This window comes from Rhamphochromis longiceps, linkage group LG3 (assembly GCF_057381845.1).
Source record: "Rhamphochromis longiceps isolate RC_006_pf linkage group LG3, R_longiceps_female_GT1.1, whole genome shotgun sequence".
Classification (NCBI taxonomy): domain Eukaryota; kingdom Metazoa; phylum Chordata; class Actinopteri; order Cichliformes; family Cichlidae; genus Rhamphochromis; species Rhamphochromis longiceps.
The window spans coordinates 39,018,312-39,031,121 of record NC_140559.1 but is presented as its reverse complement, the minus strand read 5'-3'; the positions used below and the strand labels follow the sequence as shown (position 1 = coordinate 39,031,121).

The 12,810-nt window shown below is 39.2% G+C and overlaps 1 protein-coding gene across 1 annotated transcript; it reads left to right on the top strand.

Annotated features, from left to right (window-relative positions):
* The first annotated feature begins 6,260 nt into the window (after positions 1-6,260).
* Positions 6,261-8,357, top strand: LOC146674560 (uncharacterized). The gene is made up of 3 exons (XM_085401084.1): positions 6,261-6,611; positions 6,705-6,860; positions 8,259-8,357. The coding sequence occupies exons 1-3, from the start codon at positions 6,261-6,263 to the stop codon at positions 8,355-8,357; spliced, it is 606 nt and encodes a 201-aa protein (XP_085257210.1).
* The last annotated feature ends 4,453 nt before the right edge of the window (positions 8,358-12,810 follow it).

Here is a 12,810-nt window from a genome sequence, read left to right as displayed (position 1 = left end):
GTGTACAGATGTGACTGTTACACTTTATCCACAGCAAATAATACACGATGCTAATGTGATTTTACAGGTTTCTACTACAGACCATGTTAGGAAACACAAATATTTAAGTCCTTCCCCAACTCACCTATGGTGGGCTTTTTAAAATGTAAAATGAGTGCTAAAGAAACCTGTGCATGAAGATAGAAGTGAAATGTTTGGTGTAAGTAACCAGGTCAAACCAGATCTTTTATAGGATGTGAGCTGGAAAGAGTAGGAGTTTGGTTGTTCAACCATTTGCAGAAATTTAAAGTAATTCGAGAAGTGTGAAATTACCTTTAAATTGTGTATGTGCATATATGACATGTGATTTATAATGTTATGATTATTTGTGAAAACTCATGTTCTTTGTCTCATAGGCCAGTTTGAATTGAGAAGGCTTTGCTTGAGAGTGTGTAAAGGTGGACTGTGGGATGTGGGAGAGATTAGTGGGTTGCAGTTTTGGAAGTTGATGTGTGAAAGATTGTCCAATAAACTAATGTTGTTGTCTGTTCAGAGTGATGTCTGCTGTTTTCCACACCACACCTCTCTGCGTAACAATGGTGCCAGAAGTGGGATTAATTATGTCTGTGAATTAAAGATGAAAACAGGCTAAAAGAAAGGAGTAGGATGTAGAAAAATCTGTGAGACAAGGATAAGCTCCCTTGCTGACATGGAAGAAGGAGAAGGTGGAAAACAGCTGAGCCAGATGGCTGATGAGGATGATTTTGAACCAGCGGTACGACCTAAGCAAATAACAGTTGGGGTTGTGAGTAAAGAACTTTCTGAACCTGATCTCTTTGATGAAATTTGAGAATTTATGTGATGATCCAAAAGAACAGAAACAATACTGTTAATAAAAACATTAAACAGCTGAGCGATAATTAGAGATGGACCGATCCGATTTTAGTATTGGTATCGGTCTGATACTGACCTAAATTACTGGATCGGATATCGGAGAGAAATAAAAAATGTAATCTAATCCATTAAATATCACAAAAGTGCCTCACAAAACTTGCGTCATAGCGTAACCCAGCTCATGAGCTTAGCAGTATGCGTCTGGTGATAGAGCGGCTGTGGCATGCCAGACCTGTCAGCGGTCTGGTTGAGCATTTGGAGCCTCGTTTCCAAACCGGCATTTCATCTTGGAGGAAGTTATCCCAGAGAGAAGTAAAGCAAGTGTGTAAGTTCATCTCTGAATGTTTGTAAAGCATTCCCACGATAAGCTTAACAACCGATATATGGAGCGACTGCCTCTCTCTCCCTCCCTCTCCATGAAACTGCTTAATGATCAGCTGATCGGCTTTTCTGTCGTGAGTCCATCTCTCTTCTTTGTTTTTGGCCCACTTTGCGCCAGAAAGAGGAAACCAGCAGCTGAACAACAGCAGCACGTTTAACCTTGATAAGCTGCTGTTAGAATTTATTTAATATTACTTTCTACACCAGGATCCTTTTCTACGCAGCTGACGGCTGGTAACTGTGCAGGGGCGGATCTAGCACAGTTTAGCCAGGGGGGCCGATAGGGCATGAACAGGGAAAAGGGGGCACAAAGACATACTTTTCTTTCTAATTGTCATGTCTAGCTTTTAATAAATAATTATCTGAATCTTACAACCAAAGTTGTCATCTGATGTAAAATGTATAGAAGTCCATTACTGTATAACTATTAAGTCAAATTTATAATCTAGAAAGCTACAGTACTTTTTCCTTTGCAATTCTGTTGAAGAAAGATGTTGAATCTATTTAATTATTGTAGAACAATGATTGACTTCTGTGCATTTTTTTTTACACGCGCTTTAAATTGAAGTCGATTCCGTCAATTAAGCATTATGAGGGTGCACTGAAAATAATGTTATTTTGGCCCTGTAGTTATTATTTCAATTAGCTATATAAATTTTACAAAAAAAATACAAATTCAGTGCTATTACTCTAAAATAGCAGTTTTTCTTGTAGTGCATTACTTGAGGATTGTTTGTAATTATGTGTCCTCAGTTTTGTATGTAAATTGAATCATTCGATCCAAGTAATATTCACTAAACCAATTCATTGGCTTAATTAGTTGATATTTCCAAGTAAAATGTAATGGAGTGACATCAGTGAATATGGCCACCTTCTCTGCATTCGGAGCATGACGTCAAAGCCCCTCCCCACATTTGAGCGGTCTTTCTTCAGACATACCATGGTCCACATTTCGACGGTTGGCAGACTTGACGGAAACGGGAAGAAGTGGAACCATGAATGTAATTTTTAAGCAGAACAAACTTTGTACGTTCCTGTTGGCTCACCTACTTAAGTCAGTTTCTCCGCACTGAAAGAAGCTGCGCTAGCAAATAGTGTATTTTCCTGCTAGACTTGCTGACTAACTTTCCTGGCAGGAGGTATGTCCAGAATTTCCCACAGCACTTTACAGCTTAGATGGCCACCTAAACAACACACGCCTGCTGCCTTAACTAACGTCTTTGTGAATAAAACGACCACGGTCCAGTTTAAAATAATTGCTGCACCGCTGCCATGAGGTGTATTTTGAAAAAAAAAACAACAAAGCAAACAAAAAACGATTTCACTCAAGTCTTCATATTGACCTGTTTTAAATTTGCCACTGAGCTAACATATGTAAAAAAAAAAAAAAATTAATATCAGTGTGCATCCTTGAGTTAGTAGAAATTAGTTGAAAAGCCTATAGATAACCTTTTTTCTTTTTTTTTCTTTTTTTTTTTTTTACAGAACATAGGACCTTCTGACTGCTAATTTGAACTCAATCAAATTAGTAACAATTAGGTTTAACTTGTCACATAATTGCTTTGTGTGGCAGTTTGGTTTAATTTTGAGATGGTCAATTTGTCTGTTTAAGGTGCCACAACATGAGATGGATGTGTAAGATATGTAGCTTTGAGTCAGAGAAGAGGTTGGGATTGTTAAAACACTACAGACTAAAGCATGGAAATGGTGGTCGCAGCCAGTCAGTCCCTTGTCTTCACACTGATTGCCCTTGCTCGTTTAAAACATTTAATGCCCTTAAGACCCATTTGTCTCGACACCATGTGAAGATGGTCACACAAAGTGGACCTCTTTCATTTACTTGTCTACTTTGCGGCTCTGTTTTTTTTAATTCAGAGAAGCAGTTTTTTGAGCATCTTAACAACCACTTAAGGAAGTTTGAAGTAGTTGCATGTGTTTTCAAAAACTGCAACTTCAGTACAAATATTTATTCCACCTTTGCTACACATAGACACAGAAAACACCAGTCACACACCCTTGAGGATTTTAAAACTGAAGTATTAAAAAGCAAACCTAATGAACCCATGTTTGCTCAGGATGAGACCTGTGTGGAAGCGAGCTTAGAGCTTTGGGATGGGGAACCACAGGAGTTGTTTCAAGATATGAAAGAGAAATTTGGCCATCTATTTTTAAAGTTAGAAAGCATGTTCAATGTTCCAAACAAATGCATTGATGAAATAGTAGATGAGCTTCAGTTTATATCCACCTCTGCATCTGGTCCACTTTTAAGAGATGTGGTGGTGTCCACCTTGAAAAGCCATAATTGTGATCTGGATCCAGCCATTATCTCAGATTTAGTGAAAAATCTTTGTGAGACACACCCTATAAGTACTGCCTTGGGGACAGGTGGCCCTTTCACAACTTATTACAAGAGAAGAGAGTTTATGAAGAAGCATTTTTCAGTTGTTGGAGAACACATACTTGATATTAAAAAAAAAAGGGCAAAACCTTCCAGTATGTCCCAATATTGCCCTCCTTGGTGCAGGTCCTAAGTAAGTCTTTTCAAGAAAACACATTTGAAGGTGAAAAAAAACCTGAAAATGACTTTAAGTACCAGACATTTCGTGATGGATCTCACTATCAAAACAACAAGTTTTTCTCTGTAGAGGAGAACAGAGTGAGTCTCATCCTGTACGTTGATGACTTTGAGGTATGTAATCCTCTTGGGACATCTCGAAAAAAGCACAAAGTCACAGCTGTCTATTGGGTGTTGGGAAACATTCCGGTGCAGTCACGTTCCACATTGACATCAATCTACCTTGCAATTCTGTGTAAGGCTGAAGACACCAAGCAGTTTGGATTCCAGCGAGTTTTAGAGCCACTGTTAACAGATATCCAAAGCTTGGAGAAAGATGGTCTTTTTGTTCCAGCGTTAGGGAAAGCCATTAAAGGGACTGTGGTCAGTGTGGTGGCAGATAATTTGGGGGCGCACTCTGTGGCAGGATTTGTCGAAAGCTTTGCAGGGTCATACATCTGCCGGTTTTGTGTTGGGGAGCGATCCAAGTTTCAGTCCAATGAAGTGAGATCTGGGTCTTTTCATCAAAGAACCAAAGATCAACATACACTGCATGTACAGACAGCTGTGTCTAGTCCAGATCACCCTCATTGTTATGGTGTAAAAAAACAGTGTGCATTGTCAGAAAAACTTGAGCATTTTCATGTTACATCTGGTTACCTTCCAGATGTTTTACATGATCTGCTGGAGGGCATTGTTCCAGTGGAACTGGCTTTGGCATTTGATAACTTGATCAAGAAAAAATATTTTTCTCTCATGGAACTGAATGATGCCATTTCCAATTTCCCATACAAGTGGAGTGATAAAACAAATCGCCCTCATCTCATTCCTGCTAACTTTTCGACTCGAAAATCAGTAGGGAGCAACGCACATGAAAATTGGTGCTTATTACGTCTTTTGCCTCTGATTATAGGTTTAAAAGTACCCCAACAAGAGCCTGTATGGCAGATGCTGATGACACTGAAAGACATTGTGGACCTTGTCATGTCTCGAGCCCATACTGAAGAAAGCATTTGCTATCTTGACAGCATCATTTCAGAACACCGAAGCAGATTCCTTGATGTTTTCCCCCAACATAAGCTCATTCCCAAGTACCATTTCCTTGAGCACTATCCTCAGCTCATTCGGGAATTTGGCCCCCTAGCTGCCCTCTGGACAATGAGATTCGAGGCCAAACACAGCTTTTTCAAGAAGGTGGTAAGACACACTGGTTGTTTCAGGAATATTTTGCTGTCCCTTGCAAATAAGCACCAGCTCATGGTTGGATATCATCAATCACATTCTGTCAAACCATCACTTGCAGTCACAAAAATAACAGAGGTCTCTTTAGATGTGCTTAAGGATGATCTAAAAGACCTGGTGAAATGCAGATTCCCTGCTGTTACAGCTGTGCATGTTGCCAATAATGTGTGCAGTTTAGGCACCAACTATGCAGTGGGAATGTTGTTGTGTTGTGGTTCCACTGCAGGACTGCCTGACTTTTCTGAAGTGTTACAAATAATGGTGATTTGTAACAAACTGACTTTTTTCGTGAGACAACAAAATACATGGTACAATGAACACCTGAGGAGTTATGAGCTGGAGAACACAGTGAGTGTGCAGTTACTTGAGCAAAGAGAGCTTAAAGATTTTTATCCTTTACTTCATACACCCTTGCAGGAAGACGCCTGACAACTTTAAAGCACCACATTTGCCTATCCTTTTGAAATGTGAGGAGAGAAGCTTGTGAATAAATGTCTGTGTATTTCTCTTCTGTTGTTGCAGCTTCTTCCTGTTGATATGGCACCCTCAGCGAAACTGCGGATCATTTTTGGGGAGGTTGATGTCCACAAATTACTTTTACCTGCAGGCATCCCAAGCACACTTCAGGACCTCAATGATGTTCTTCGAGAGACATTTGATATTACAGGACCATTCACTGTTATGTACCAGGACATGGATTTCGACAGTCAGTTCTTCACTTTGACCTCGATTGAGGAAGTACAAGATAAAGCTAACCTCAAAGTAGTAAAAACTGAACCAGTAATTTTGAGTCTCACTACTGTGGACATGTCAGAAGTCGAATCTCCAGTTCCACTATCTAAAGAAGCAAGCTCCTCCTCATCTGTATGCGACACAATCCTGTTGTCCTCCCCAGATGAGAGTGGACCATCCTACAGGTCTAAGCCATGGCCATTTAAGTTTGAAAAACCAGACTTCTCTTATGATATAGACCTTGCACTGGAAGCAGGAAAGCAAGCTTATGAAAATGATGGCACACTTTTGAACAACCCAAGCGTAACTAGTAGCATTCTTGAGAAGCTTGCAGAGACTATATTTGGCTTCACAGCATATCCAACTGGTGTCCAGATTTTAGCTGTTGCTGAAGCCTTGGTAGCAAAATACCCATGCCTCAAAGAGCCAGGGTCTTTTAATGGCCTTATATGGTTGGCAACAGAGGATAAAGTATAAAATGGGCAACTACAGGGCAAAGTTAAGAGGTCGCCAATTAGCCATTCCAGAGCTCGAGGTGAACACACTGAAGAGACGATGCTCCAGTGAAGAGGATTCACTTAAAGGCTTTAAAAGGGCAAAAAAAGCTGAAGTCAACTATCTGCAAGCACTGCCATTCGGTGAGACTGAGGAAACCTTAGAGATGGAGAGACTAGATTTGCTGAAGGAAATGAAGAAGAAGAACAATGAGAGGGCAATTAATGAGAAAATGGAGAAGTCTTTCGCTATGAGAAGAAAAGAGGTTGTCAAGGATTGCCCCGCAATCCAAGACCTCTTAGAGAGGTGGCCTTCTCTGTTCTGTGAAAATCAGGTAAATCCAGTTCTTGTTCATGCAGCAACTAAGTGTATGTGAGATCTCATGAGTCATCTTTGACATGATTTTGTGTTTTATCTCTCATTTCAGATCAAAGAGGAGTTTAAGCGAATAACCACAATTCATCTGGAGCGAACGTTTTTGTCCAGATTGGACGGGTACACCACCAAACTCCTGGAGATATTTCGAAGGAAGGGCGGGACTGCAGGGACCAAAATAAAACCAATGTTGGACTCACTGAATAAGGTAAAATTTTTAATTATTTTAATTACATAATCTAATGGAAAAGATGAGGTCATACACACTGAGAATGTATCACTCTTATTTAAAGGACAAGTTTGTTATTTTACACTTAAAGCTTTGTTTTCAGATTGTTTATGATGAAATCAGACGATTTTGATTGAAATTTGGACACATGCTGCTGGCCCGAGCTTTTTTGGTTTCTGTGGTAGCACACCCCCACCTCCACAATTATTACTTATTATTATATATTATAATTATTAATTACTTAGAAATAGCCCGAGTAAAGATTACAAGCACTTTCTGTGTGGAAAAAGTTGCCTAGCTTTTTTTAAGTAAATGTCACTCCAATTTTTTTTCAGTGTGGGGGGTGGTTCCCTTTTTTCTTTTTGCTGGGAGTTGATAACCCTATTAGTTAGGTTGTTTAATATTTCCACTAAGTACTCTTTAAAATACCAGAATAGGGAGGATGGTGCAGGTTTAAGTTTATTAGATCGGTCAGTTTTGCTGAACTATGAAATAATTTGGGTGCAGTGTATTTTTTACATACAGGTATAACAGAATAGCTTTTGTTTTGTTTTGTTTTTTAAACTTGAGTATGAACTTATACAAAATGCAGCAAGATATTTAAAAGATATTTAAAAAAACATTTTATTGATTATGAAATACGCTATATCGGCAGTTATCCAAATATATGTTATCGGTATCGGACATAAAAAAGTGGTATCGTGCCATGTCTAGTGTGGGGATGAACAAAAGTATTTTACCAGCACAATATAATCTGCAGTGTGATCATTGCTTTAACAATGTAACAGATAGCTTTAAGATGGCCTTAAGATGTTTATGCATACTGTTATCATATTAACCTTGTATTCCAGATGCAGTTATAACTATTTTATACATATTGCATATCTGTGCTTATTTTGAGTTGATGTTCAGTTCATTAAGGGTTTTAAGCTTCACTGGCGTGACTGTCCAGGTGATACATGCTGAGGGAAACTAGAACATAGAAGGAATTGCAATACATGCTTACAAAACACTTATATCAGGTCATTTTTATTATCGTTTATAAGTTCATATTCTTGTATTAAGCCTTTAGTAGAGGTTCTGGATTAAAACATTTATTTAGTAGATGACATATACATAGTTTCAGTTCGGTTATTACATATATGAGAGTGGCTTCTGTCTCTCTGTCTGGTGAGAGGTCAGGAGCTAGTCGGCGAGGTGAAATAGGGTGCAATTGTGGTTAGCACACAGACATACACACACACACTCAGTTAGAGAGAATAATTTATAGGTGAGAGGTTAGTTATGTTTGCTCACAACTGCGAAAGAGGAACAATTTCTTGTTGTCTCTGCAAAAAGAGGAATAGTTTCTTGCAGGATGTGTGTCTGGTGTTCTAGACGAGAAGTGGAAGTCAGAAGGGAAAGGAAGCACCTGGCGTGGAGACGGAGACAATGTTCTTTGTAATTGTGTTAAAAGTCATTGTGGTTTTGATCTGACCTATGTATGAAATGGATCTGACGTTGAGGGGGCGTCATTAAATTCAAGCCCTGATGGTATAAAATATCTGTTTGTGCTATGATTAAGTCGGAGATCAGCCCTGTCGGCGAACTGAGCTGGTCCCCCCACGCGTGTATTTCATTAAAGTCAATTGTTTGACCAAGTTCTGGACCATGGTTGTTTGTACTCTCCTTCCTCAATATTTGAACCTTAACACTAGCGATAGTAAACCAAAGTTGCAACATGATGTATATTCTGAACTTCATCAGCCTTCTGTCCAGAGGGACGTTTCTACAACAGCAGCTTTCCCAAAGCAAGAGACTGAGACTCAGCTATCAGCTTTGCAGCTACCTCATAGAATCGCTTCTCCATCTCAACCACTCCATGCACAGCCTCAGCTGCATGTTGTACAAACTGCTCTGGTACAGAGAGCAGAAAACCTTCATGTAGGTGAACCAAAAATACCTGACTTCAAGGAAGGTTAGGATCTTGAAAGTTTCTTTGTACAATTAGATGGCAAAGCTTAAAACCACCATAGGTGAGATTGAGGACTTAGTACTGAAGCTGCAGCTGATCCCACATGATGTGGGGTGAGAGACAGAGTGCAGCATATCTGAATACTGATGCTGGCAAGCTGCATCCTGTTGTCTCCATAATTTAGATTACTTTATAAAAATGCATTTTCATGGACATTTTCATGGGTTTGGTCTTCTTTTCATGTTTATTGATTTATTTTAGACTGTTTATCTGTCCTTGATGTCTCTACATTTCAAGTGTTACAGTGCAGAAAAAATACCTAATACTTAAAGTGCAGCTCAATGTAAAAAAAAAAGAAAAAAGGAAAAAGAAACTAAACAAAATATAACAAAAAATTTCAAACGTTTAACTGTAATGTTACATCACCTCACCGCTCTTAGTTTATGCTTATGTGAAACAGTTTAACAGAAGCAGATTACACCTGGTGTTTGTTTAAGGAAAACAGAAGCAGAGCTAACATTCATGAAGTCATTTAGAGTAACCTGATAAAATACTCAAGTTTGAAATGAGAGTGCTGAAAGTAGAGAGCTGACAGTCACACATTAAAGCCTTGCACATTCAGAGCATGATCTTCATCTCCCATTTCCAGCACAGAATTTATTACAACTGAAAGCAGAATTAGAGTTAGAAACTCAATCTAATTTCCATCAATGTACAAATTATTTAAAATTACTCAAGTTTTTATGTATATAAAAGTGCAAAGAAATACTTTTAATTTATCATTTTGATTTGATAGTCCAATATCCGGGCAGCACGGTGGCACGGTGGTTAGCACTGTTGCCGCACAGCAAGAAGGTCCTGAGTTCAATTCCAACATCAGGCCGGGGTCTTTCTGTGTGGAGTTTGCATGTTCTCCCCGTGTTTGCGTGGGTTCCCTCCGGGTACTCCGGCTTCCTCCCACTGTCCAAAGACATGCAGCTTGCGGGGATAGGTTAGTTGGAAAATCCAAATTGTCACTAGGTGTGAATGTGCGAATGAATGAATGTGAGTGTGAATGGTTGTCTGTCCCTGTGTGTTAGCCCTGCAACAGACTGGCGACCTGTCCAGGGTGTACCCCGCCTCTCGCCCTATGACAGCTGGGATAGGTTCCAGCGCCCCCCGCAACCCTGAAAAGGATAAGCGGAAGCGAATGGATGGAGTCCAATATCCCCCTTTAACATTACATGTTTTGTTAAACAATATATGAATAATAATAAAATAAATGCAAGCAGCCTCACACACACACACAGCTGGAATATCCTCCAGGCTGGCCTGCAAGTCTGAGTTGGATAAGTTTTTAAGAGGATGGATGTTATCTACTCATTTTATGTAATGTTCATGCTCTCCCTGTGCCTCACTCCCAGATTAAGATAATGGATGAAGTTATTAAGCAGCATAAATAAGGAAGACGTGTTTATATGTTTTTGCTTCTTGGACTGTTAGCAGTGCAGCGGTTTCTGCACCTTTTTTCCTGTTTCCTCATCATGTAAATGACACCTTTTATGAGTCTTGTATAAAATTCCTCCCCCATCTGTGAGTCAGTCTGTCAGAGGAAACAGATGCACTTTTTAAAATTTAATATTCAAATCCTGACCTGGACAAAGAGAGCTCTCTTTGAGTGTATTTTAATATTTACTTGAGAGCTGTCCTCATGAACACATCGAATAGAGAATAATTTATCACATGTAAGTTTAAAACATTTAATATTATTACATATTTGTGGTACAGAGGTGATGTGTAATGCACATTTGTGTATTCAAAAAAGAAAAAAAAACATATTATACATAATTATTACTAATATTAATCAAAGTACCAAGAGATTTCAAGATAAGTAACATTAATGGTTCAATCAGCTTGTTCATGAGCTGCTGAATTATTAAAAAAAACATTAACGTCGATTCTGGTTTATAATGGTTCACATATATTTCATATTCCCTACCATCTTGTCTTTCTTTCTTGGCATAAAGTGAATCGAAGAAGTTCTGTTCAAATCTTTGTTTCCTTGCGCAATAAAATATCACTTTCATCTGTCAGATCAAAGATGGAGTCTGTATCTGCTTATTCTGATGGGTAAGTGGATTGTTTTACCAAATATACTGTTTAAGATTTAAAATGAACACAGATCAATGCTGATTCATTAAACTTTTGCAGTATTTTTTCCAGAATATATACTGAATACAGATCATTGTTTATCTGACCAAGATTTTTCTATCATCTAATTTTTGTATTATTTTAGGTCAGTGTTGCTTCTTTACATGCCGCCTGTATGAGTACCACTGCACAGCTGCTAACATAGCCGCTAGCGTAGCCTAGCATATTCACTAAGCTCTTGTTCTGCTCTGTTTTTATTTATTAAGCTAATGCTAAGATTGAATGTTATCGCATGTGAATTGGCATTTAGCGGGGTTGTGTGATTCAGTAGGAGGAGACAGACGTCCTGCTGGCGTGTCAGAGATGTCCCTTCTGCTGGTGTGCTGGAGTTATGTGTTCACGTGGGAGCACGTGGAGAAGGTGACTGTGAGTGCTGCTGCCGCGGCCGGCTGGTAGCTTTGATCCAGTTTCCCCGCTATCCCCTTGAACTGCCTGGAGGTGGGAGTACTGTTATTTGCATGTGCTTTTTATTTTACTGCTTGGCAACAAGTGAAGCGACCATATTGTTTTAGGTCCCAACGCACCTGAGCCATGACTCAGGCCTGCAACGAGGGGTTTGCTAGCAGACAGACTGTAGCACTTGAGGTGTGTGTGTGTTGGTGAGAGTGCGTGTGGGCCCACAATATTATTTGATTATTTTGTTTCTGTTGAAGTAGATACCTTACCATTGTTTAACAAACTTTATCTATTTTACTTATTTTCTTTTGTGTTGTTAATTAATCATTCACTAAAGTGGAGTTAACTTTATAATTGACCTGCTTGTGTGTGATTTTTTTCCATATAGTGTAGTTTTATTGCATATTTTATACCATAAGCATTAAAAATCAGTAGAAAAGTAACAACAGGAACCCAGGGCCCCTCTCATTAGAACGTGGGACGGGTGTTACATTATGTTACTATTCTATGTGCTTCATTTGATCTTAATTATCTACATTATATGTTTTCTTAAGTTCATTCCTAAAGGCAAATCAACTTGAATGTTCTCCATGTCTCCGTGCTTTATCACACCTAATTTGACTGGTCTGATAGTTTAATCAATGTGTGTTTGGGTGATCACAAAAAAATTTAAGTTAATACTGCAAATATACACAATCTAAGGTATTACAGTTATCAAGGATGGTTAAGTTTGTTTTAATAGGGAGAGAGTAAGCCTGTTCTATACTCCTGTCTGGCTCTTCCATGAACATGATATTCCAGTTCTAACTTTTGTTCTTTCTTCTTAATTTAAGCTTCCAGATTCATTGCCTGTGGTACTGACACATAGTCAGTGCTCCCGTGTGCCAGGCACTGTTACGTGCAGTCACACAGTGGCACTGCTCTTCTGAACAGCACACTACTCACAACTCAGAGTGCCGGTCGTCCCCCCTGACCAAACAATGTGATTGGTCACTTGCAATGTTGAACCTGGAACAACATTTTCATGATGATCTGGGAACAACACCAACACGACGATATCAGATCATCCATTAACACATAGTGAGTGAGAAAGGTGACTGGAAAGAAAAAACTCAATGCATCATGGGAATCCCTGGCAGCCTACGTCTATTGCAGCATAACTAAGGGAGGATTCAGGGTCACCTGGTCCAGCCCTAACTATATGCTTTACCTAAAAGGAAAGTTTTAAGCCTAATCTTAAAAGCAGAACGTGAAGTGCTCTAATAGGGTGATATGGTACTACAAGTGTCATGATCCTGGGCCATGTTGGCCCAGTATTCTTAGTTCTCATGTGTCTTTGTATTCAGTTCCCTGTTTAGGCTCTGTTTCCTGAGTTGCCCTGTTGTGTTG

Coding starts and splice junctions, on each gene's coding strand:
- LOC146674560 (XM_085401084.1), top strand. CDS start 6,261: ATGGGCAACTACAGGGCAAAGTTAAGAGGTCGCCAATTAGCCATTCCA. Junction 6,612..6,704: donor CTCTGTTCTGTGAAAATCAG/GTAAATCCAGTT, acceptor CTCTCATTTCAG/ATCAAAGAGGAGTTTAAGCG. Junction 6,861..8,258: donor TGTTGGACTCACTGAATAAG/GTAAAATTTTTA, acceptor CTGGTGTTCTAG/ACGAGAAGTGGAAGTCAGAA.